Source organism: Misgurnus anguillicaudatus, chromosome 23 (genome assembly GCF_027580225.2).
Source record: "Misgurnus anguillicaudatus chromosome 23, ASM2758022v2, whole genome shotgun sequence".
NCBI classification, from domain to species: domain Eukaryota; kingdom Metazoa; phylum Chordata; class Actinopteri; order Cypriniformes; family Cobitidae; genus Misgurnus; species Misgurnus anguillicaudatus.
In genome coordinates this window covers 415,706-442,435 of record NC_073359.2, presented here as the reverse complement: position 1 = coordinate 442,435, position 26,730 = coordinate 415,706, and the positions used below count along the sequence as shown (strand labels likewise).

Genomic DNA, 26,730 nt, shown 5'->3' with positions numbered 1-26,730 from the left:
CATTACAAACACTGAATCATTACAAACAACATATGACATTTGATTTGATTGAAGTTTATTTTGAGCAATAAAAAGAAAGAATATATACATACACATACATATACAAACATATATATAGACCTACATACGTACATACACACATATATAACATACATATAGACCCTCACGTGATCAAATAACCTGCACGTGCATTTTGTCAACAGAAGTAGTGTTATTCCCCATTGGTTCTAACGTGTAATCAAATCAGAAAGTTTATTAAAACGGTTTCCCAGCATCAGAATGTCTGGTTGTTGCGTTTGGTTGCCCTAATATAACATACTAATATATGTATATATGTATCTGGTATCTTTATATTTGGTCATCTGCTAACATCTTCTATCCACTCCACTATAGTTCACGGATAGCTGTGTTGAAAAAGCTGATAAAGTTAACTTACTAAAATAACTTTCTCTTTCTGTGTTGCTTCACTGCTGATTCTTGACATAATTCTGTTGCCAAACTGCGCGCACATACGCTGCCACGTCATCATTGTGTACAAACAGTAAAAGGGTCTATACATACATACATACATACATACACACACAAATATATATAGTAGTAGGTAACTAATAATAGTAGTAAATATAGTATGAAGTAGCATAAAATGGAATTACTCAATAAAGCGAGAAAAAAACCTCAAAAGTCTATCTATTTAATGATTGGATTCCACAAATGATAACAACAACAACAACACATACATACAAGACAATACAGCATTTAGTGTAGGTGTACTGAAGCGAATGAACAGAATTTAATGATGGCTTAATTTAAGAAATTTCCTATTGCGCTTCTGATTTGGCTGTGAGATTCGCTGAGAATGAATTGAGAATTAATTGCTGTGAGAATCCCTTACAAAAATGAACCATGGTTTTATTACAGTTAAAGCCAAAAAACCATGGTTACTGTAGTAAAACCATGGTTTTGCTCATAGTAATCAATACACCAAAAAAACATGGTTACTACACTTTTACCACAATAAAACCATGGTTCATTTTTGTTAGGGAATGGCTGGCTACCGAAGCATTTTTCCAAAAACGCATCAGAATTTTGTCTCTTGTTCCTCTATGCTCTTTGATGCCTTCCTGCCTTTAAATGCTGCCTCGGAAGGCAATTTAGAGTTTTCGGATGCAGCATTATTTTTTATTATAAGTGCCCCAGTCCAGTAGGTGGCGGAAATGCACCTTTAAGTGGGTTCGCCAACCGCCATTAAAAAGAAAAGAAGAAGAAGATTATATCCAGCAAATAGCAGTAGATGGCGCTAATGATCTACTTAAGATTGCGAACCGCACGAAGAAGAAGAACCAAACATCAAACAGGATTGTGTGAAGAATGTCGAGTGGAGGAATCAGTAGAACATGTATTATTAGACTGTCCGAGTTATATAGAACAAAGAGACAAAATGAGTAGTGATTTTAGGGAGATAGGAGAACAGGAGTTCACTTTAAAAAGTTTGCTGGGTGATAATGATAGGGCACAGTTTAGGGTACTGATGACTTTTCTGAAGGAGACAGGGCTATATAATCGGATTTGAGATAGATATAGGGGGAAAGGAGGGAGGTAATGTAGGATTAGAAAGGTGTTTATTAAATTTTTTTTTTTTTTTATTAATGTGTGAGTATATATGTCATTAAAAAGTCTCTACTTTTTAGTAGACCTATTATCAGGTCCATATTCCGGAACAGAGGGGGCGGTAATGCTCCATTGCCGGTAAAAAAGAAAGAAGAAGAAGAAGAAGAACGAAGAGTCGAGCATCAAGTGCTGTGTTAGTTTGTGTTTGTTGATTCTTATCTCCGTGTATTTTAGTGTTGATATGCTGATGATGAGAGATGAGATGGATGTGTTTTGCTGTAAATCAGAAGAAACTGATGAGGGTTTACAGGATGATGAATCTACTGATCAAACCTCCACAGAGTCTCTGGATTCTGTCTGTAACGCTGGAGAACAGCAGCAGATCCTGCAGAACAAACTCAACATGTGTTCAGTCAAACTCATCGACTGCACGAACCTCATGATGAAGATCAAAACTGAACCTACAGAAATAAAAACTGAACCCACAGAAATAAAAACTGAACCTAGAGAAGAGGAAGATCACACTGATGAAGATGATGATGACAATGATTTTATTCCTTCGGGTATGTTTCTTATGTTGTCTTTTCACAATAATGAATTATTATAGAGACTTATATATTAAATATACTGATTTAATCCTCCAAATTATATGGAAACGTGTTTTACTTATTTTTGATATACTTGCGTACTTACTCCAGGATTAAGTTAGGTGGATTTAATGATAACATTTCAGAAGAAAGTGACTCAGGGTGAATAACTGTTTTTATTTAGTGTTTTAGTTTTCTGCTTTATATCTTATTATTTTTTTGTTAATACATAGACAATATTTAGTTTGTTTGCATTCTTACTTTTCATTCGAAGCGGTACATCATTAGATGTGGAAAATTAACTAACTTGTCGACTAGGAAATGTTTTGGTTGAGGGCCGCCCTTGTGTTTATAAAGGATAATAAATGTAAGGCGTGTTACTGTACAGTGATATTTAGTGGTCTATAATGATCAGAGATGTGGATTTGGACAGGAATTAAATTATCCCACGCGACCTTGGTGTCCGGGAAGTTTACACAGATGGTCGGAGAAAAACATTGACATTCTGTATTCAGATGGCAATAAAATCATGGACTACCCCTTGTAAATGTATAAAAAAAAAACGTACGTTCCAATGAGAAACAATTACTGTCTGAATAGAGATTAAAAGTGAAAAGAGAATTTTAATGTTTTATGATGTTTCTTTTAGATGTGAAGAGTGAATCATGTTCTGATGAAGAAACGTCCTCAACATCAAAAGAGCGACGGACAGCACAAACTCTTTCCTGCATCACCTGTGAAAAGACATTCAGCTCACAGAGACATTTAGAGAGACATGAGAGAAAACACACCGAACAGAAACTCTTCACCAGATCTGAGATCAGCTTTACTACCTTACAAGAGAAGAAACTTCATTCAGAAGAGCACACAGAGAAGAAGCAGTTTCACTGTCAGCAGTGTGGGAAGAATTTTGACTTCTTATCTCATCTGAACGTTCACATGAGGAGACACAGTGGTGAAAAACCTTTCAACTGCAGTGAATGTGGCAAATGTTTCAGCACCAAAGGAAATTTTGTTGTTCATCAGAGAGTTCACACTGGAGAGAAACCTCATCCCTGCAGTGTTTGTGGGAAGAGTTTTAATAAACATCACCATTTAGTGTCACATCAGAGAACTCATACAGGTGAAAAACCTTACAAATGCTCTCAGTGTGGGAAGACTTTTGCTCAGTCATGTTCCTTAAAAATCCATGAGAGAGTTCACACTGGAGAGAAACCTTACGTCTGCTTTCAATGTGGAAAGAGCTTCACTACTTCATCTCAATTGAAGGCTCATCAGAGAATTCACACTGGAGAGAAACCTTACGTCTGTTCTCAATGTGGAAAGAGCTTCTCTGATCCATCTCATTTGAGAGGTCATAAGAGCGTTCACACTGAAGAGAAACCTCATCACTGCAGTGTTTGTGGGAAGAGTTTTAAACAACATTCCAATTTAGTTTCACACCAGAGAATTCATACAGGTGAAAGACCTTACAAATGCTCTCATTGTGAGAAGACGTTTGCTCAGTCAGGTTCCTTAAAAATCCATGAGAGAGTTCACACTGGAGAGAAACCTTACGTCTGCTCTCAATGTGGAAAGAGCTTCTCTGATCCATCTCATTTGAGAGGTCATCAGAGAGTTCACACGGGAGAGAAACCTCATCACTGTAGGGGTGTAACGATTAAATGTGCAAATGCGCGTTTTCTCAATGAATGAATTACGGCGAAATCCAGGGGGCGCTCCCGTGCAGAAACTCCCTTTGTGCCACAAAAGAAGTAGTATTATGAATGCTATTCCAGGAAATGTCTACAGGAATATTTATATCACTGTTCTTCAAATAGTTTCAAGTATTTTCATGATAATAAAGAATATTTTAAATGATTTTGTTTAACGAGTGTTGCTTTTTTTAAATGCACGTTATAAACGACTCCGACTCGTTATGATTTTAGATTTATAAGGACTTCCTACTGACCAAATACCGTACTACACGCACAAGCTGTGCATGAAACAAAGAATCGCAGCCTTGCAATTCAGAATCGATTTCAGACAGGCATTTTTAATGGGACACACGATGAATCGTTACATCCCTACATCACTGTAATGTTTGTGGGAAGAGTTTTAGTCGACATCACAATTTAGTGTCACATCAGAGAACTCATAAAGGTTAAAGACTTTACCTAAGACGTGTACTGGGTCAGGTCACTTAAAGCAACACTAAAGAGTTTTTGCTCTTCGCTCCCCCTACAGGTTAGAAGCGTTATTGTCCATTACCACTGTCATAAATACTGCAGCATAGCTGGCTCTGATTGGATCGTAGGTCTGCCGCAAAGCAAGTTTTTGTAGTTTTCACTCGAACTACAGGACCGCGACCCGACGGTTGGAAACTTCTTTAGTGCGGTTTTGGCCGATAGAGGGCTGCAAAGCGAATGTGAAGGTGCTGCTCACCCTGTTTCGAGTGGATGAACGACTGAAACTTTTTTGGAAACGTTATTTTAAGGTTAAAAAAACTCTTTGGTGTTGCTTTAAAAGCTGTTAATTTTGAAAACAGATTTTTAATTAGTTTTAGTCAAAGGGCCAGATTTACTAAATGGGGCAAATTATCGTGCAAGCGCAATTCCAAAAAAAAAAAAAAAAAACAGTGATGAGAGTGGTAATATTTTGGGTTATTTACTAAAAAAGCGCAAATTAAATAACAGCTGCAACAGCTGATTTTTATAATGATCAACGCCATCTACTAATGCTGCGTTTACACCAACCGCGTTTTAGGCGTCAAAATGGCGTCTACCGCGCCTTGTTTGCAGCTTGAACAGTTTGAATGCATTCGCACGTACAGAGCGAAGTAGACGCGTGAAAATAGCAAGCATTTGATGAGTGTCATAGGCAAAGTCCACTTCTTGTGGGAGTGGCAAGTCAAGTGCTATGCAGTTGTCTGTTTGCAAGATGACTGATGTTGATTGTGCATTTATCGAGATAGTTACCGGTTTGTATTTGATAACCTTACTATAGGGGGAAAATAAATGGCGTGGGTCGATAAACGTCACGTGACTCAAAAGGGAAATGTGTATTTACAACTTACCAGGTTGCCCAATGTCCTCACTGACACTCTTCCAAGCGAGGTCCTTTTTATTCCTGTCACTACTACTGCAAGGTCCTAATTAGTTAACGCAACGCGGAAATTTACCGAAGTTCAGATCTTTCAACTGGCGCGTTTCCCACGGCAACGCTCAATTCGCAGGATAATAATCCACGTGTAATCGCTTCTTCACATTGACTTAACATGTAAATCACCCGCGCTTGCCGCCTCTACCGCGCCTGGTGTAAACGCAGCATAAGAGCAACGCAAACAAGCAGAGGTGATCTTGAGTTCAGCAACACGGACATCACAGCTGAAAATTTGTCCAACCACATGACACTGAAAACAACTGGAAGGTTTACAATAAGTTTTAAAACATCTAGTATTGTGTTACTTTTCCTCATGACTCTTCTTTTATTTACTTCAGCAAATAAAAACTGATATGGCTTAGCAAACAATATTCTGGCATTCCAAATAAACTATGACATGTTAAAACAATCCTCTGCATTGTATCCTGTGCCATTTTAACATCTATCTAAATGTGCAGGTTAATACAGCATGTATAACACCTTTTAGAGCTGTTTAATTTATTAACATCAAATTATGATTATGTTGTATGAGTAACAGTACTATCATTCTAAAGTGGAAAAATTCTGAGGAAACAGATAGGTTACATATATGTGACTATATTACATTTCTGTATGTTCTGTATGAGTTTTCCTTGATAGCAGAGGTAGACAATATTAGTTACATTAGTTACAATTTCCAAGCATCTGTGCTTTATTAGCATGTTTGTATTGGGAAAAATGTTACTTCACTACAGTCCAAAGCATAAAATTATACTGTGTATTCTTTAATACTGCATATTAAAATTTATTTAATACCTTAAAATTGTGTACTTTTCTTGAGTAAAAGTACGTTAAATATTAAATGTAAAACAAAAACGTGTATTTATTCAATCTAATAGAGTAAAAATGATGATAATATGCTTTGGAATGTATGTTTTCCAAAGAAAAACACGGATAAAATACAAATACTTGAAAAAAAATACTTTTAAATAATAAGTAAAATCTCTGCTTGTCACCCTAGCAACTTATTAACCCACCTGTGGTCTGTGGATGTTTCAAATGAACGATCTATTTATTTCTTCTTTCTGTGTTTTTTGGCAGTCTGTAAAACGATAGCTCTGAATTCTTGTTAATCTGTTAGTACAGTCTATCGCACAACAGCTGTTTCTCATTTAGACGCGTTTTCACCATGTTTTCGCTGATTTCACTGTAATTCTGACTGTCTGTCTTTTGCCACTCAGTGGGCGTATCCGCAGTCCCTCTCGACGACGGTGACGTCACATGCATACCCTCTATATCCAGCAAAGAGCAGAAGATGGCGCTAATGCTCTACCTAAGATTGCGAACCGCCAATAAGCACGAAGAAGAAGAAGAACGCAGAGACACGAGCATCAACCGCTGTGTTTACATCAGTTTTAGTTTGTGTTTGTTGATTTTCTGTAAAGAGATTATCATCTCGGTATTTTTTAGTATTGATGATGAGAGATGAGATGGATGTGATGTGCTGTAAATCAGAAGAAACTGATGAGGGTTTACAGGATGAAGAATCTACTGATCAAACCTCCACAGAGTCTCTGGATTCTGTTTGTAACGCTGGAGAACAGCAGCAGATCCTGCAGACCAAACTCAACATGTGTTCAGTCAAACTCATCGACTGCACGAACCTCATGATGAAGATCAAAACTGAACCCACAGAAATAAAAACTGAACCTACAGAAATAAAAACTGAAGCTAGAGAAGAGGAAGATCACACTGATGAAGATGAGGACAATGATGAGTTTATTCCTTCGGGTATGTTTCTTATGTTCTCTTTTCACAATAATTATTTTAGATACTTTTAATTAAATATATTGTTTTAATCTATGGCTGCATATTGATTAATTGCTTGCAGAATAAAAGTTTTTGTTTACATCATATATGTTCGTGTACTGTGTAGCATTACAAGTAACGCACATTACGTAATAATTACTACTTTTCTGAATTAACGAGTAATGCAAGTAACGCATTACTTTATAAATGTACACAATAATTTTTGAGTTACTGTTTTATAAAAGTAATGCGAGTTACTTCTCAGTTTAATTAATTCAATTTTAAAATTAAATAATAATGAAATTAATTAAACACATTAATGTAGAATTACGCACTCTGTGCGCCTGAGCGGGAACAGTGTGAATCATTAACTGAGATGGCAGGCCAGAGCTTGACATTTATGTGATCATAATAACAACTTCCCATCAGAAACAATTACTGTCTAAATAGAGCTTAAGAGTGAAAAGAGAATTTTAATGTTTTATGATGTTTCTTTTAGATGAGAAGAGTGAATCATCTTCTGATGAAGAAACGTCCTCAACATCAAAAGAGCGACGGACAACACAAACTCTTTCCTGCATCACCTGTGGAAAGACATTCAGCTCACAGAGACATTTAGAGAGACATGAGAGAAAACACACAGAACAGAAACTCTTCACCAGATCTGAGATCAGCTTTACTACCTTACAAGAGAAAGAACTTCATTCAGAAGAGCACACAGAGAAGAAGAAGAAGAAGAAGAAGTTTCAGTGTCAGCAGTGTGGGAAGGTTTGTGTCTCTTCTTCTAATCTGAACATTCACATGAGGACACACAGTGGTGAAAAACCTTTCAACTGCACTGAATGTGGCAAATATTTCAGCACCAAAGAAAATCTTGTTGTTCATCAGAGAATTCACACAGGAGAAAAACCATACAAGTGTCCTCACTGTGAGAAGAGATTCAGACATAAAGAACTCACGAGGAGACACATGCGTTTACACACCAGTGAGAGACCGTATCAGTGCAGTCAATGTGACAAATGTTTCAACTCCAAAGACAATTTTGTTGTTCATCAGAGAGTTCATACTGGAGAGAAACCTCATCACTGTAGTGTTTGTGGAAAGAATTTTAGTCAACATGCCAATTTAGTGTCACACCAGAGAACTCATACAGGTGAAAAACCTTACATGTGTACTCTGTGTGAGAAGACGTTTGCTCGGTTATATTCCTTAACAGTCCATGAGAGAGTTCACACTGGAGAGAAACCTTACGTCTGCTTTCAATGTGGAAAGAACTTCTCTACTGCATCTCAATTGAAGGCTCATCAGAGAGTTCATACTGGAGAGAAACCTCATCACTGTAGTGTTTGTGGGAAGAGTTTTAGTCAACATGGCAGTTTAGTTTCACACCAGAGAACTCATACTGGTGAAAGACCTTACAAATGCTCTCAGTGTGAGAAGACGTTTACTCAGTCAGGTCACTTAAAAATCCATGAGAGAAGTCACACTGGAGAGAAACCTTACAGTTGCTCTCAATGTGGAAAGAGCTTTTCTGATCCATCTCATTTGAGAGGTCATAAGAGAGTTCACACTGGAGAGAAACCTCATCACTGCAGTGTTTGTGGGAAGAGTTTTAGTCAACATGACAATTTAGTGTCACACCAGAGAACTCATAAAGGTTAAAGACTTTGGGCCCTATTTTAACGATCTAAGCGCATTGTCTAAAGCGCACAGCGCAACGTCTAAATGGGTGTGTCCGAATCCACTTTTGTTAATTTAACGACGGGAAAAATGGTTTGTGCGTCGAGCGCATGGTCAAAAAGGGTTGGTCCTATTGTAATGGGAGTATTTTGGGCGTAACGTGCAGTAAACCAATGAGAGTCACAGCTCTCATTCCCTTTAAAAGCAAGTTGCGCTGGCGCTATGTCTAATCCCTATTTAGATGACGAACTTTGTAAACTGAAAAACTAAGCGGAGGTAGAAGATCCCCAATTTAAGATTAATGTTAAATAATTGTGTTGTTTTTCACTTGTATTGAAATTGTTAATTTTTTTATTAAAACCTTTAAAACCCGTTTTCTTTTAGTCATGGAAGTAAAAAAGCAGGCTTTTAATTGCGTTTAAATGTATGGCTATCCAATATAATCAAAAAATAATTTACAAGTATGTAAGAGAAGGTTTGTACTCTAACAATACTTTATTTGTAACAAACAGGAGATAAAGAATTTACAAACGGCTCTCCTCACGTTTCAGCACTTTGGACAGCGTTTTTTTAGCAAAGAGTTTTTGCTAAAAAATGTTTCTCATCTGACCAAATCCACAGGTACAGAGTCATCATATACAATAAATCCGCGAGGTAGCATTTAAAAACATTTAAAAACAGATGCATTTGTTTAAAGCAAAGCATTTATTTTCTTACCAGGCTACAGGTGAAGCAGCTCTTTGTGCCTCTTTAAGCAATTTGCACGGGATGACGTTTTTCTATTTCCGCTTTCTTGAGTGTACGCGTGTAAGCTTCCGGTTTCGCGATATGAATAGAGGAAGATATGAATCGTGGCGCTGTTTTAAACACAATGTCTGCAAGATCTATCAAAGTAACAATCACCGATGTCTATCGGCTAGTACACCAGCATGCTCAGCTCCGATGAGCAAAATTAATAACAGTAATGATGTCCAAACCTCACAGTTTCAAACCAAAGATTCATCAGGGAGGGAGCGATCAGGGCTACAATGCTAAAGGGGGAGAACCCTCACGACCCTGGCTTGGAGTGGGAGCAAAAAATACGAAGTGTTTATCAGCTCAAAGCCTCAATCAGGTTTATTATTTGTGGTTTTGATATGCCTGTGTTGCAAAATGACGAATAAAGGATCTTAACATACACCAAGCTTTCATGGAAACCACAGAAACTGGTTCTGACGGCTTGTGTTTTTTACTGTATGATAATTATAAACCGTGAACGGTCAGTTATCTTTAAGGGTTATTGGCCAGTGATATTTAAGTACTGATTTTGTACCCTGTACCTATCTTATGCTTTAAACTTTCACTGTTTTTATAAAACTCTATATGAAAGCGAGTAAATTGAGACAGGTGATATATTGGGATGTCCTTAGATTACAGTATTGTGTATACGGTAGTGTTATGCATTTGATAACGTGACATGGTTAAGCCTATTTTCATAACTTACCTGACCAGCCTGCTCTCAGCTTTGTCATTTTCTGTGTTGTATTGAATTTGTGTCCTGGTTCTGTATGTGAAATAACATACTGTATATTTTGTTTTAATGTGTAGATTGTCTTTGACGACTCCTCACCAGTTGACATTTCAGTGGCAGACTGTTCTGTGTGGCTGAAAGAACACTCTGCAACCACTATGTTGTGTTTGACCCAGCTGAGAGTCCACCCTTCGGACTGCTGGAAATTAAATGTCCCAATTTAATGACTGTAGCTACTTGAAAATACAGAGTGCAATGCTGAAATTAAAGCAGACTCGCAGAAAGAGCCAGGATGCCAGCTACTTCTTATAGGGATGTAGTGGTGTGATTTTTGGTGTTTTTACAGAGGAGGGTATTCCCATACAATGCATCTACAGAGACTGTGAGGTGGCTAAAACTATAAGGGAGATTATTTTTATTTTTACATGAATGAATGTTTGAAGAGGGTTCGCATTACTTATGGGATTTAATTTGAATAATATGCACTACATTATTTCCTCTTTAAAATCCACTGTACATATAACATTGATTCTTTATATTGGTTTCTTTATATTGTAATAATGATACAGTTAAGTATTAAAATAAATATATTACTTTTAATGTGCTCCTACGTTTGGCCGCCTCTTAATGCTATCATGCTGTGAGTCAGGTGTATAAAGCAACAGCAATGCTAAACTTTCCTTAGTGGTAACGTGTAACTGTCCATCTCATAAGTTGTGGAGAATGGGGTTTAAAGGGTTTATATAAGTGTACACAGTTGTTTGAAAATAATGACCTTTTTAATAATGTAAAAGATGTCAACAAAATACTGTTTAATTAATCAATTCTGGTAAGTAAATGTCTAACAAAATTATAGAACATTAATTATAAAGTATTTACAAAAACTATTGCAAATAGAAACATTCATTCTAAAGTATTTACTTAAAATATTTTAGAAATACATTCATTAGAAGGTTTTTACCGGAAACTTGCAATTAGAAACATTAATTATAAAGTATTTACATGAAAACATTTTAGAAATACTTTCATTGGAAGTTCATTACAAGAAACGTTTACAATTAGAAACAGTCCTAATGTATTTACATGGAAATATAAGAAATACATAAATTATAAAGTATTATAAAGTATAATAGTCAAGTCCAGTGTAAGGGAACCGGTATAGCTTCTTTTATAGATCTCCTAAACCCCTTAGCAGTCACTACGAAGTCACACGCACATACGAGTGATTTTCGTAGGGTTGAAGCTGTCCCTACGGATCCTGATTTAACACTGAGCCCATACCGCAGTATTTACAGGAGTGAAAACTTATCTCTGTGTTATTATAACGTGACGAATGGGAAGAAAACAATGTAATGCTCCGTTTTTCCGTTTGAAAGCAAGTTAGAACTCATTCTACTTAACAAGGTAAGCTACATGCTGTCATTTGCAGTGCGTAAACACTTAGACCGGAAGTACTGATGCGTACACTCAAATCCCGAAGTTAATAGGCGCCATCTTGTGCACCTAGTCCATTAGTCCTCATTTATGTCCAAGAGACTCAATAATAATCTTTTACATTCAATCCTTTAATCTTCCATATTTAAAAGCATTTTTGTGCTGCTGCGCATTCATGTACTTTGTGATAAGCAAACCCGCGTTGTCCTCCCGTTTATAGGCGCATATTACTAATGCGCTCTTTAAATAACATAAAACATATTGCGCCATTGACTTTAGACCAGGTTTTTGTTGGTTAATGGCGTAGTCTATTTTAGTTGCCTCAAAATAGCAACGCGCCAACAATGCGCCTGAACACACCTCGTTTTTCAGACCAGAACGCCCATGGGCGCAAAGGGGGCGCAAATGCATTTGCTATTTAAACAACGCGGCACTAAACGTGAAAATTAGGGTGGAAACTAGCGAAAGACACTTGCGTCGCGCATTGCGCTGCATTGCGCCGGGTGTAAGATAGAGCCCTTTACCTAAGACGTGTACTGGGTCAGGTCACTTAAAGCAACACTAAAGAGTTTTTGCGCTTTGCTCCCCCTACAGGTTAGAAGCGTAATTGTCTATTACCACTGTCGTAAATACTGCAGCATAGCTGGCTCTGATTGGATCGTAGGTCTGCAGCAAAGTAAGTTTTTGTAGTTTTCACTCGAACTACAGGACCGGTTGGAAACTTCTTTAGTGCGGTTTTGGCCGATAGAGGGCTGCAAAGCGAATGTGAAGGTGCTGCTCACCCTGTTTCGAGTTGATGAACGACTGAAACTTTTTTGGAAACGTTATTTTAAGGTAAAAAAAAAACTCTTTGGTGTTGCTTTAAGAGCTGTTAATTTTGACAACAGATTTTTAATTAGTTTTAGTCAAAGGGCCAGATTTACTAAACGGGGCAAATAAGCGTTCAAGCGCAATTCAAAAAAAAAAAAAAAAAGGTGATGAGAGTGGTAATATTTTGGGTTATTTACTAAAAAAGTGCAAATTAAATAACAGCTGCAACAGCTGATTTTTATAATGATCAATGCCATCTACTAATGCTGCGTTTACACCAACCGCGTTTTAGGCGTCAAAATGGCGTCTACCGCGCCTTGTTTGCAGCTTGAACAGTTTGAATGCATTCGCACGTACAGAGCGAAGTAGACGCGCGAAAATAGCAAGCATTTGATGAGTGTCATAGGCAAATTCCACTTCTTGTGGGAGGGGCAATGCTATGCAGTTGTCTGTTTGCAAGATGACTAATGTTGATTGTGCATTTATCGAGAGAGTTAGCAGTTTGTATTTGATAACCTTACTATAGGGGGAAAATAAACGGCGCGGGTCGATAAACGTCACGTGACTCAAAAGGGAAACGTGTATTTACAACTTACCAGGTTGCCCAATGTCCTCACTGACACTCTTCCAAGCGAGGTCCTTTTTATTCCTGTCACTACTACTGTAAGGTCCTAATTAGTTAACGCAGCGCGGAATTCCACCGAAGTTCATATTTTTCAACTGGCGCGTTTCCCGCGGCAACGCTCAATTCGCAGGATAATAATCCACGTGTAATCGCTTCTTCACATTGACTTAACATGTAAATCACCCGCGCTTGCCGCTTCTACCGCGGCTGGTGTAAACGCAGCATAAGAGCAACGCAAACAAGCAGAGGTGATCTTGAGTTCAGCAACACAAATATTTTACATTTCTGTATGTTAAAACGAGAGTTATGACAAAAAATTGACGTGACTGCGTGCAGGAATTACATAGGGTATGCATTGATGTCACTTTTCCATGTGACCACACGAAAGCTCGTCCGGTTGAGTGGCAAACGTTCAACAAAATTGCTGGTTTTCATAGTGGCTGCTGCGAAAACGCCAGTAAAACTGACTGTTATCAGCTTAAATAGAATTTAGTTGGCCTTGATAGCAGAGGTAGACAATATTAGTTACATTAGTTACATTTTCCAAGTATCTGTGCTTTATGAGGATGTTTGTAATGGGAAGATTTTTACATCACTTCATTCTAAAGCATAGAATCATACTGTGTATTCTTTAATACTGCATATTAAAATGTATTTAATACCTAATTACATTAAAATTGTGTACTTTTACTTGAGTAAAGTACGTTAATGTACCTAAATGTTAAATGTAAAACAAAAACGTGTATTTATTAAATCTAATAGAGTAAAAATTGTGATAATATGCTTTGGAATATTTGTTTTCCAAAGAAAAACACAGATAAAATACAAATACTTGAAAAAAAAACTTTTAAGTAATAAGTAAAACCTCTGCTTGATAGTGACCCTAGCAACTTATTAACCCACCTGTGGTCTGTGGAGGTTGGAATGAACGATCTATTTATTTCTTCTTTCTGTGTTTTTTGGCAGTGTGTTAAACGATAGCTCTGAATTCTTGTTAATCTGTTAGTACAGTCTATCGCACAACAGCTTTTTCTCATTTAGATGCGTTTTCACTGTGTTTTCGCTGATTTCACTGTACACTAATGCTGCCACTCTGTCTTTTGCCACTCAGTGGGCGTAACCGCAGTCCCTCTCGCCGACGGTGACGTCACGTGCATACCCTCTATATCCAGCAAAGAGCAGAAGATGGCGCTAATGCTCTACTTAAGATTGCGAACCGCCAATAAGCACGAAGAAGAACTCAGAGAGACACGAGCATCAACCGCTGTGTTTACATCAGTTTTAGTTTGTGTTTGTTGAGAGATGAGATGGATGTGATTTGCTGTAAATCAGAAGAAACTGATGAGGGTTTACAGGATGATGAATCTACTGATCAAACCTCCACAGAGTCTCTGGATTCTGTCTGTAACGCTGGAGAACAGCAGCAGATCCTGCAGACCAAACTCAACATGTGTTCAGTCAAACTCATCGACTGCACGAACCTCATGATGAAGATCAAAACTGAACCTACAGAAATAAAAACTGAACCTACAGAAATAAAAACTGAACCTACAGAAATAAAAACTGAAGCTAGAGAAGAGGAAGATCACACTGATGAAGATGAGGACAATGATGAGTTTATTCCTTCGGGTATGTTTCTTATGTTCTCTTTTCACAATAATTATTTTAGATACTTTTAATTAAATATATTGTTTTAATCTATGGCTGCATATTGATTAATTGCTTGCAGAATAAAAGTTTTTGTTTACATCATATATGTTCGTGTACTGTGTAGCATTACAAGTAACGCACATTACGTGATAATTACTACTTTTCTGAATTAACGAGTAATGCAAGTAACGCATTACTTTATAAATGTACACAATAATTTTTGAGTTACTGTTTTATAAAAGTAATGCGAGTTACTTCTCAGTTTAATTAATTCAATTTTAAAATTAAATAATAATGAAATTAATTAAACACATTAATGTAGAATTACGCACTCTGTGCGCCTGAGCGGGAACAGTTTGAGTCAGAAACTGAGATAGCAGGCCAGAGCTTGACATTTATGTGATCATAATAACAAATTCCCATGAGAAACAATTACTGTCTAAATAGAGCTTAAGAGTGAAAAGAGAATTTTAATGTTTTATGATGTTTCTTTTAGATGAGAAGAGTGAATCATCTTCTGATGGAGAAACGTCCTCAACATCAAAAGAGCGACGGACAACACAAACTCTTTCCTGCATCACCTGTGGAAAGACATTCAGCTCACAGAGACATTTAGAGAGACATGAGAGAAAACACACAGAACAGAAACTCTTCACCAGATCTGAGATCAGCTTTACTACCTTACAAGAGAAGAAACTTCATTCAGAAGAGCACACAGACAAGAAGAAGAAGAAGAAGAAGAAGAAGGTGGTTTATGCGTCATCTTCTAATCTGAACATTCACATGAGGACACACAGTGGTGAAAAGCCTAACCATTGCAGCAGCAAACAAAGTCCTGTTCATCAGAGAGTTCACACTGGAGAGAAACCTCATCACTGTAATGTTTGTGGGAAGAGTTTTAATCGACCTGACAATTTAGTGTCACACCAGAGAACTCATACAGGTGAAAGACCTTATAAATGCTCTCAGTGTGGGAAGATGTTTGCTCAGTCATGTTCCTTAAAAATCCATGAGAGAAGTCACACTGGAGAGAAACCTTACAAATGCTCTCAGTGTGAGAAGACGTTTACTCAGTCAAGTCACTTAAAAATCCATGAGAGAATTCACACTGGAGAGAAACCTTACCTCTGCTCTCACTGTGAAAAGAGCTTCTCTACTTTAATTCATTTAAGAATTCATGAGAGAGTTCACACTGGAGAGAAACCTTACAAATGCTCTCAGTGTGAGAAGACTTTTACTCAGTCAGGTAACTTAAAAGCCCATGAGAGACTTCATACTGGAGAGAAACCTTACGTCTGCTCTCAATGTGGAAAGAGCTTCACTGATTCAAGTAGTTTGAGAGGTCACGAGAGAATTCATACTGGTGAAAAACCTTATTTCTGCTCTCAGTGTGAGAAGACGTTTACTCAGTCAGGTTCCTTAAAAATCCATGAGAGACTTCACACTGGAGAGAAACCTTACGTCTGTTCTCAATGTGGAAAGAGCTTCTCTACTTCATCTTATTTCAGAGCTCATCAGAGAGTTCATACTGCAGATCCTCATCACTGTAATGTTTGTGATAAGAGTTTCAGTCAACATATTAATTTAGTGAAACACCAGAGAACTCATACGGATGAAAAGCCTTAACCAATGCTCTCGGTCTGATAAGACGTGTTTTGGGTCGGTTCACTTAAAAGCAGTGTTAACTTTGTCAGTAGATTTTTGAAATAGTTTTAGTCATTGACAGAAGAAGTTATTTAGTTTTAGTCATATTTTAATCATCAGGGGCCGTATTCACAAAGCATTTTATCTTACCACTAAGAGTACTCCTAAATCGCACTAAAAGATTTTAGCTAGGAGTTTTCTCTTAAAAGTTATTCCCAAACGTTTTTCAGACCTACTTTTAGTAAGGAAAAATGATAACTCCTAAACTAAGAGTGAGTCTTCGTTGCTACGGATGACGTAAATTCTCATGCACGAGCTTCCTCGCAATGACCACAGTGATTGGTTGTTAGATGACAGGCTGTCATGCGGAACATAACACAGACGCACCAAATCATGGAATTACAACATTGAAATATGTCTGTGTCCTAATAGTAATGCCATCGAAATGCATATATAATGACATGTTTGTGCAGGCCCCAGTGAAATGTAATTCTAAAGATGGAAAATTTGTGAATGAAATTAAATTAAATCAAGGTAGCCTAATACCCAAATGAAAACCGCCAATTGCCTAATAATAAAAAGCGACATTGCATTAACAATTGCTTGATTCATTTACATCCCAAACGGAAAAGAAAGCCCAACTGAACGCGGAATCAGTTACTGCTGCTGGCCCAGTTGGTGCTGGATAAAGGAAACATAATAAAAGGGAAATTCGGCACTGAGATGCCAAGCAAAACTAAGCGTGTGACAGTGATGCGCGGGTCAATGTATAAACAACCCGCACCCAACCGACGTTTTACTAACCCGCCCGCAACTCGAACCGCAAAAAAATAAATAGTGTACCCGACCCGCTCCCTGGCCCGCATTTTTTAAAAGTAGTAATCGTTTAAATAGTTAACTGGGATCTTTATTTCAAACGACCCGACCGACCGTGACCCGAATATCATAAAAAATATTTTTGGATGACTCGTAACTGCGGGTGATCGCAGGCATCCGCTCATTTCGGATCAACCCGCGCATCACTGATGGGAGAAGATTTGTTGCAGATCAATGCAGCATTCCCGCTTGTGTCGCGGACCCCAAGTTGGCCTATAATATTAAATATATAATATCTATTGTTTCATGTAATTCTAAAAACTTCCTGCTTGTCATGAATGTAATGAATTATAAAAACAAATGTTATAAACAATATGCTTACATTAAAGTGTGCTTTTAAGTGTTATAGTGCACTGATATCAGACTAATTTTGGATAATAAAGTTTATTGTTAACTTCTTGCCTATAGTACATATCTTTGTCACATCAATATAAGTGTTGGATCACCACATTTGTGAGTGATCACCACATTTGTGAGTGATCATTGCATTGCATTTATTCATATACAGTATATTATGTTAAAGTATATAGTGTATTCTATGTACAGTACTGTAGTATAATATACTGTAGTATATGTGTACTGAACTATAATATACACATAAAGAATATCGGCCGATATATCGTTATCGGTCTTTTTTTACTCCCTAATATCTGTATCGGCATCGGCCCGAAAAAACGCACATCGGTCGGGCTCTAGTTATAGGCAATGCTTTTGAGTTGGTGAAACTGTCCATGTATGTGAATTAATTCAATTCTATTCAATTTTATTTATATAGCGCTTTTCACAAGTGTTAATTGTTGCAAAGCAGCTTTACATGAGAAGATGTAGAGGAGAACACAGAAAATCAATAGATAATATAAGAAGTAGAGAATGTAATTAGCACCTAAAAGCCATTTTACGATCCTTTGTGAATAGGTCTTAGTGAGTTGGGAGTCCTCTCGACTTCTTTTAAGCTGTCCCAGACTTAGGTGCTACTTTTAGGGCTAAAATGCTTCGTGAATTACTCTTAGTGAAAAAAAATTAGGAGTCCTAAAGTTAGGAGTGACACGCCCATTATTTTTAGGAGTTGCTCCTAAATTTGCCAGTTAGGAGCTACTTTTAGCCTTAAAATTATTTGTGAATATGGCCCCAGAATTGTTTTAGTTTAGTCTAGATTTAGTCAAATAATAGCGTAAGATTGTTGAGCGTTGAAAAAATCTATGTTAGATTTAGTTGGCTAAAATTGAATGGGTTTAAATGTAATTTAGTTAAAGTGTAATTGAATGTGCCATGCTGACAAATATACAACTGTTGTGATATAAATATTCATTCTTGTATGTCCTGAAAAAAGTCATGCTAAAATGTTAATGGCATTCATCTTATGCGAACAAACACATGTTAATACTATGGCAATATTTTACCTCTCAAAAAATCAACGTCATGTTTATTAATCTGTTAAATTAACAGAATGTGATATGTTCATTAAGTAACTATTGCAACCGGCTAGTGTCAAATTTTCCCTCTTTCACCCGATGAACAGTTTGACCAATGATGTGACTGTGTCTGTCTGTGCATGTGTGTGTTTGTGTGTGCTTTAGTGCTATGAGTCAAGTTTAAATTATGCCGTCTCAGTGAAAGCACGGTTTGCTCTGCTGCTTTATCGCACCACGGTCAATGTGCAAAGACGAAATAATTGTTCGCCTTAAGCAATATCACACCTCGCAGATAGGTGTCGCTGATCAAGACTGCATCTTCGTAAGCTTGGTGCCATAACCCATTTTTCAGATGTCCAGCTTATTATTTGTTTTTAATTCATTTATTACATATATCATTTATTTTACCATTCCCTTCTTATTTGTATTATTCTTTTCTATTTTTATTTATATTTAGTTTATATTATATTCTTTTCATTCTAGTTATTCTATTATGTTGTTTAAATCTTATGTTAGAGCTGTGTTTTCTTTTAATGTTAATATGAGTCTCCAATATGGTCTCTATCTCAAGGTTTATATTAATGTCATGTAAATGTTGTGAAACAGTAACTTTCCACTGTTTTGATATAATAACACCTGCTAAATCTGCTTCTAGTCAGACAAAGGTAATCGTCATCATTACACATACACAGACCATTGAGAATCCCAGCAAACAAAGACGTTACCCTAACCTAAGTTTTTTGGGAACCAAACACGTTCTTTTTAGGTTTTATTTTTGCAACCATAACATAACTTTCCCATAACGTTGCAGGGTGGTTATTTTTAAATAACCTAAAAATAACTTGTACAGAACGTTCTCTAATGGTTATTTTTTTGGTAATGTTTTTTTTGTTTGTTTGTTTGTTGAGGAAATTAAATAAAAGCATAATTAAACCCATTATTCATAAGTGTGCACGTCTGTTATGTCTTACCTCGCGCTCTTCACGAGTACCCGCTTTTGTTCTCAGCAAAAAGCGCGAATTCGCATAATTAAAAAAATAACGGCTTTTTGTTTTTACCTCAGAGACTTACATTAAATTAGCGTTTCTTTTTTCACTTTCTTGATTTAGTAACATAAATATGTGAGAAAAAAATTATTTATGAGTGATTTCTGATCGATATAAATGATCCTTACAGTTACTTAAATTAGTGAATCCTTTTCCACAATGTGAACACGCATATGGCTTCTGTCCAATGTGAACTCTCTCTTGTCTCTTAAGGTTACATAAATGAGTGAATCTCTTTCTACAATGTGAACACGCGCATGTTTTTTCTCCAGTGTGGATTTTTTGGTGCCGTGTCAAGGCTCCAGCTGTATAAAATGATTTTCCACACTCAGAGCACATGTGAGTTCTCTCGCCAGTATTAATTTTCTGGTGTATTTTCAAATAGTCAATCACTGGAAAACTCTTTCCACAAACTGAACACGAGTGAGGCTTTTCACTGGCATGGATTTTCTGGTGTATTTCTGAAACAAATTTCTTTCCGCAAACATCACAGCTGAATGATTTTTCTCCAGAGTGGGATTGCTGGTGAATTTTGAGTTTTGATGGAGTTGTAAAACCCTTTCCACACTGAGGACACGTGTAAGGTCTGTCACCAGTGTGAACTCTGAAGAGTCCTTTTTGTAAAAAACTCTTTCCACACTGAAGGCAAGTGAAAGGTTTCTCACCGCTGTGAACTGTTAAGTGAGTCTTAAGCGGTCATTTCTCTGTAAAACTCTTTCCACACTCGGTGCAGGTGTGGGGTTTCTCTCCCGTGTGAATCCTTAGATGAGATGTAAGGCGGCTTCTTTGATTAAAACGCTTTCCACATTGAGGGCAGGTGTAAAGTTTATCTCCAGTATGAATCCTTACGTGTACCTTAAGGCTCCATTTTTTTTAACTCTTTCCACACTTGTTGCACGTGTAAGGTCTCTCTTTATTTTTATTGCTTATGTCATCACTATGGTGTCCGTTTCTTCTGGTACTCTTTTTATGTTGATGAGATATGACTGAATGTTTGGTTCCTCTTTTCTTAGTTGATGTTTGTAAGCGATCAGAAGTTTTTTCTACAGTGATGACATCATGAGGTTCCTGTTGTCTCTCCTCCACTTTATTCAGTTCCTCTTTTACTTTCACTTCATTCAGTTCCTCAGTTTCCTCTTTTACGTCCATTGTTAACTAAAATAAACATTTAAAAAACATGTCAAAAAATAGTTTTTTTTCTGTAGCACTTTTGAGCTTTGCTTTGATGCAAAGCAGCTTTACAGAAAATATATTTTAGAACAGACAGCAGACATCAAACATCAAGGAAATAAGGGGGAGAAGTCCTATAAAACAGGAACATTTCTAAATATGTATCAACACATAGTACTGCCAATGCTAAACAACACCCAAACTTATGTCAGAAAGCTACAGAAGTCAACAATCTGTTTAAATGTGATTACTGATGTTAATGATATGTTATATAGCTAAAAAATCCTGTTTTAAAACGTACTACTTTGATGGGTTACATCCAGTAGACAAATTCTGAGTGTGTGTGTTATACTTCACATTAATTTACAGAAGTACTCCAATCAGTTTTTTGAGTAAATAAAGTGATAATTAACACCTATTAATAATGTAGTGTGCAGTCCTTTGCACTAAACAAAGTAAATGTGTTTTACTTGAATACTAAAAGCTGTCCAGTGGTGCTCAGTCCAGAATAAAGTTGGAGGAATGTTAATATAATGTTAGTTTTTGGTTCAGAAAATGTTAGATGTCAGATGTAACATGGTCATAACAAAGCACGTTTTGTACACAAAATTAAACAAAGCTTGTTAAAAACATTCGTTTGCATAATTTGTTCTGTATATTTAAATCTACTTGAATACATTTTAGCATTGCAATACAACAAAATAAATGCTTCATATATTGAGTATTTTTACATAAATAAAAATTTTAGGGTTAACCAAAAACAAACCTTGAAAAGGAACTTTTCACTTACCAAAAACTAATGTTAGAGGATCGTTTTGGGAACCACAAATTGTTAGCTGGGAAAATAATACCAGGGTTTTTTCTATTTTGTGCCCCCTCCGTCTCTTGACAGGTAATGTGTCTTCACGGAAAACAATTCCTACATTCAGTATATATTATTTGTGACACGTGCTGGCAAACCGGGTCAGAATGACCACATTTTCAAAAAGGAGTTATTTTATATTTTACATTCTCTATAAATAAAATCTTTAAAACGATGTATAATTTGTTATGTTGGATACACAGTATGATTCTATGCTTTAAATGTAAAATGTTCCCAAGACAAACACCCTAATAAAGCACAAAGCTTGTGAAATATAACAAATGTACTAAGTATTGTCCACATCTGATATCAAGTCCAACTAAATTCAATTTGATGATAGGGCTGCATGATAAATCCCCTGAATACAAATCAACTAACTTATAAGATGATCTCTTATATACAGTAAACATCCAATATCATTTTGTTAAAGGCATGAGTTAAAAGGAAACATTTATGTAGTTTATGTAAATTACTGTAATAATTGAAGAGAAATGAAAAAGTAAATTGTGTGTCAATTGTATGGATTTAAACGATTTTTTTCACTAATATATTTTTTGACCATTTTGAAATATATTTTAAAACTTTAATATTTATACTTAGTCCTCAATATTTTAAGTCTAGAAAATATATTTACGTCCCACATGTATATTTTTGTCTACAAAAGAAATTTCAAGAATTTAACCATACACATTTAGATTGAAAGATTTTTAAGTGACTTAGAGAGTGAAGTGACTTTAATAAACGTGAAGTTTTAATACATGAATACATAATTTTTTGCAAATGTTTTGTTTGTGTCCTAAACCCATGGATATTCAGTGAATGATCATAAATTGGTCATTAAAATATTATGTCAATTAAAATATTACTCATTTATTGCAAACATTTTTACATTTATAAATAGATGTATTTATTTATTTTGATAAATGTCATCTTTCAGGTTAAACATACAAATCACTTCTCTGTCATTATATGAATAAAAAAATTTGAGTTGTGTGCAGCTCCTTAACTGGTGTGTTGTGTGGGAGTTTTGCGAGGATAAATTCTTGGATTTATCTGGAAAAAAAGCTTTGTATCTATTGGTGTACATAAGAAAATACAAACAGTAGGACCTTTCACATGACATAACTGCATCGCCAGAAAAATAGGGAAGAGAGGATAATATTAAAGCATAAGTCAAACAGGAAGAAAATGGAGCCTTTTTTGGATTTTTTGGTTACAGAAAGGGTTAAAAATACCCAGAACGCTGTTGTGGAATATCTGAAGAATATATGGATGTATTATAGGATTTAGGTTATTTATTAAATTATTTTTCCCTTTTTTAACTATTATTTAAAAGAAATACAAAGTAGATCACTTCCATTCTGCATACTCCGATACAGTAGGTGGCGGTAAGCACCTGATAAGTCATGGTTGCAATCCGACTGCTATAAGAAGAAGTGTTTGCGTAGCGGATCCTCAGTGGTTTTATCTCTTGTCTTATCTCCGTATGTTTTATTGTTGATGATGAGAGATGAGATGGATGTGATTTGCTGTAAATCAGAAGAAACTGATGAGGGTTTACAGGATGATGAATCTACTGATCAAACCTCCACAGAGTCTCTGGATTCTGTCTGTAACGCTGGAGAACAGCAGCAGATCCTGCAGAACAAACTCAACATGTGTTCAGTCAAACTGGAGGACTGCTCAAACCTCATGATGAAGATCAAAACTGAACCTACAGAAATAAAAACTGAACCTACAGAAATAAAAACTGAACCTACAGAAATAAAAACTGAACCTACAGAAATAAAAACTGAACCTACAGAAATAAAAACTGAACCCAATGAATACAATCATCATGATTTCATTCCTTCAGGTATGTTTTTTTTTATATATATTTATTAAATGTATATTATGATATGAATGTTGCGTTCGTTTATACATTATAATTTATTTGAGTGGAATAAATGACACAATATTATTGGTAATTGGTTACATAAATATCATGCGGTTACTGTTGTAATGGTATGAGATTTGCACAGTATAGTAATCGTTGTCTCGGAAAATATCACAGTATTCTCTATTAAACAATCATTGTTATCAGGGCTCTCAAGTTTTATCAAAAGTTTGTAGAAAGTGTGCAATGACCCAGCTGTAATATCAGGACTGACAGCTGTCTTCTGTCTCTGTGTGAACATAGAAAAAGATACAGAATCTCAATTCATCCTATTTTGATGTAAATGAGTAAAAGGAGAATTTAATTGTTTCATATTTCTTTCAGATGAGAAGAGTGAACCATGTTCGGCTGAAGAAATAACGTCTTCAACATCAAAAAAGCGACTGATGGCACAAACTCTTTCTTGCATCACCTGTGGAAAGACATTCAGCTCACAGAGAAATTTAGAGAGACATGAGAGAAAACACACAAAACAGAAACTCTTCACCAGATCTGAGATCAGCTTTACTACCTTACAAGAGAAGAAACTTCATTCAGAAGAGCACACAGACAAGAAGACGGTTTGTGTCTCTTCTTCTAGTCTGAACATTCACATGAGGACACACAGTGGTGAAAAAACTTTCAACTGCAGCGAGTGTGGCTATTACTTCAGCACCAAAGAAAGTCTTGTTGTTCATAAGAGAATTCACACAGGAGAAAAAACATACAAGTGTCCTCACTGTGAGAAGACATTCAGACATAAAGGCTGTTTGAAGACACACATGCGTTTACACACCAAAGAGAGACCGTATCAGTGCAGTGAATGTGGAAAAACATTTGGCGAGTCAAGTTCATTAAAATCACACCAGAATATTCACTCTGAAGAGAAACTCTATCAATGTTCACACTGTGATAAACGCTTCCGTCATAAGTCTTATCTGATAGTCCATGAGAGAATTCACACTGGAGAGAAACCTTACGTCTGCTCTCAGTGTGGAAAGAGCTTCACTAATCCAGCTCAATTCAGAGTTCATCAGAGAGTTCACACTGGAGAGAAACCTCATCACTGTAATGTTTGTGGGAAGAGTTTTAAGCAACAGGCTAGTTTAGTAAGACACCAGAGAACTCATACAGGTGAAAAACCTTACAAATGCTCTCAGTGTGAGAAGACGTTTACTGTGTCAGGTTCCTTAAAATCCCATGAGAGAGTTCACACAGGAGAGAAACCTTACGTCTGCTCTTACTGTGGAAAGAGCTTCGCTAGGCCATCTCAAGTCATGGTTCATCAGAGAGTTCACACTGGAGAGAAACCTTATCACTGTAATGTCTGTGGGAAGAGTTTTAGTCAACATGACAATTTAATGACACACCAGAGAACTCATACAGGTGAAAGACCTTACAAATGCTCTCAGTGTGAGAAGACATTTGCTCAGTCAGGTCACTTAAAAACCCACGAGAGAGTTCACACTGGAGAGAAACCTTACGTCTGCTCTCAGTGTGGAAAGAACTTCTCTGATCCATCTCATTTCAGAGTTCATCTGAGACTTCACACCAGAAAAGAAACCTTATCACTGTAGTGTTTGTGGTAAGAGTTTTAATCAATAATCAAACTTTCAAATGCACTCATACAGGTGAAAAACATAAAAAAATGATCTCTGTGTGAGAAGACGTTGACTCGGGTCAGTTTCCTTAAAAGCCCATCAGAGAGTTCACACTGGAGAGAAACCTTACCTCTACATCTGTGGAGATAGATTCGCTAATGTAGGACCTTTTAAGACTCATCAGAAGAAACAAACTGAAGATCAAACTACTCTGAAATCATTGTAGCTTTATGTTTATTTAGAATAAGTTCAGTGAACTTTCATGTCGATTGGAAGCCAAAAACATTGTGTGTGAGACAGTGGATGTGGTTATGTGTTTTGGGGGGAAAAAAACAAAGGATATTGTCTTGAAGATTTAATTAAATGTTCTAACTTTACAGCAGTTCTTGTATATTATTGACTTCTAAGTAAGTCTATATCTTACATAACTATATCAGTGGTGTATAAAGACCTTACATAATTAACTGTATTGTTTTTATTGCCTTAGAATGAGTCGTTTTATCTATATACACAGCGGGTCCCCCTACATGGTAGTTGCTGCCATTTTGCTACGTTATCTCAGACGATGACATGTTCGTCCTGTGGCAACTACCGTTTCTCATTGCATTTTGAAATTGAGGTTGGTTGGAATTGGACCACTAAATACCTAAAAAGGTAAAAAATTAACACCCATGGAACATTTCTCAGCCAATCAGAAAACAGCATTCAACGGACCCGTGGAATAAATAGCAATATTTATCATCCCAGATATTAAAGTGATTTAAGTAAATTTCTCTGAGTTAAAATCACAAGTAAAACCATAGTTGCCATAGTTTTCAAATATGGTAAATATAATATAAGAAAAGAAAGCACTTCTTATCATAATGTTTTTATTACACTTCCCAAACAAACAGTGCTCTGAGGAACGTTGGGCTAAATATGGTATGACCTGTGGTCAGTCTGTGCCTAAACTGACTGATATGCTCTGAACTGGACGTCCATGTAGTTCTCTAAGTTTATGTATAGCTCAACCAATCAGAATCATGTTTTATTATCTCTGTTAGAGTACAAATACTTCTGTATTGTAATGTGTGAGCAGATAGGAACTCATTGTCGAGTGTTGAAGCTGAATTCTGCTGTGTGAACTGCAAAGAATTCTCTTCCGTAAAAATGTCTTCTATTAACGTCATCTCTGACTTCTGATCTTTATTTATCATCACTGATCAACAGGTTTTAACTGTATATCCCCAACAGTTAATGGTGGAGAATGCGGGCAATCATTCTTTGGTGACATTCCTGATTAACCAGAAAATAAGATGGAAAGATTTAATTTAATTTACATTTTGGTTGGCTGTCTGGTAGAAGAGTTTTTGAGTTTGGGGTTCAATTAGA

General features: G+C 36.4%; 3 protein-coding genes across 4 annotated transcripts; all 3 read left to right on the top strand.

The window, feature by feature from the left end:
• The first annotated feature begins 1,345 nt into the window (after positions 1-1,345).
• On the top strand, positions 1,346-6,512 carry LOC141359356 (uncharacterized). Its single transcript, XM_073861671.1, has 2 exons — positions 1,346-2,171; positions 2,845-6,512. Exons 1-2 carry the CDS (start codon positions 1,850-1,852, stop codon positions 3,888-3,890), a joined length of 1,368 nt encoding a protein of 455 aa, XP_073717772.1. The 5' UTR covers positions 1,346-1,849; the 3' UTR covers positions 3,891-6,512.
• A 49-nt stretch (positions 6,513-6,561) lies between these two features.
• Positions 6,562-25,819, top strand: LOC129453949 (uncharacterized). Its single transcript, XM_073862397.1, is given in 5 exon segments — positions 6,562-7,106; positions 7,624-8,781; positions 23,237-23,698; positions 24,104-25,311; positions 25,313-25,819. Coding segments are annotated over 5 exon segments (3,225 nt in total). The 5' UTR covers positions 6,562-6,790; the 3' UTR covers positions 25,394-25,819.
• Positions 9,762-17,696, top strand: LOC129453951 (uncharacterized). 2 transcript variants are annotated; one of them, XM_073861670.1, is made up of 3 exons: positions 9,762-9,918; positions 10,392-14,812; positions 15,330-17,696. In XM_073861670.1, the coding sequence occupies exons 2-3, from the start codon at positions 14,491-14,493 to the stop codon at positions 16,457-16,459; spliced, it is 1,452 nt and encodes a 483-aa protein (XP_073717771.1). In that variant the 5' UTR covers positions 9,762-9,918; positions 10,392-14,490; the 3' UTR covers positions 16,460-17,696. The 2 variants fall into 2 exon arrangements, with proteins under 2 accessions (XP_073717771.1, XP_073717770.1); XM_073861669.1 differs by having other exon boundaries at positions 9,762-14,812.
• Positions 25,820-26,730: the final 911 nt, after the last annotated feature.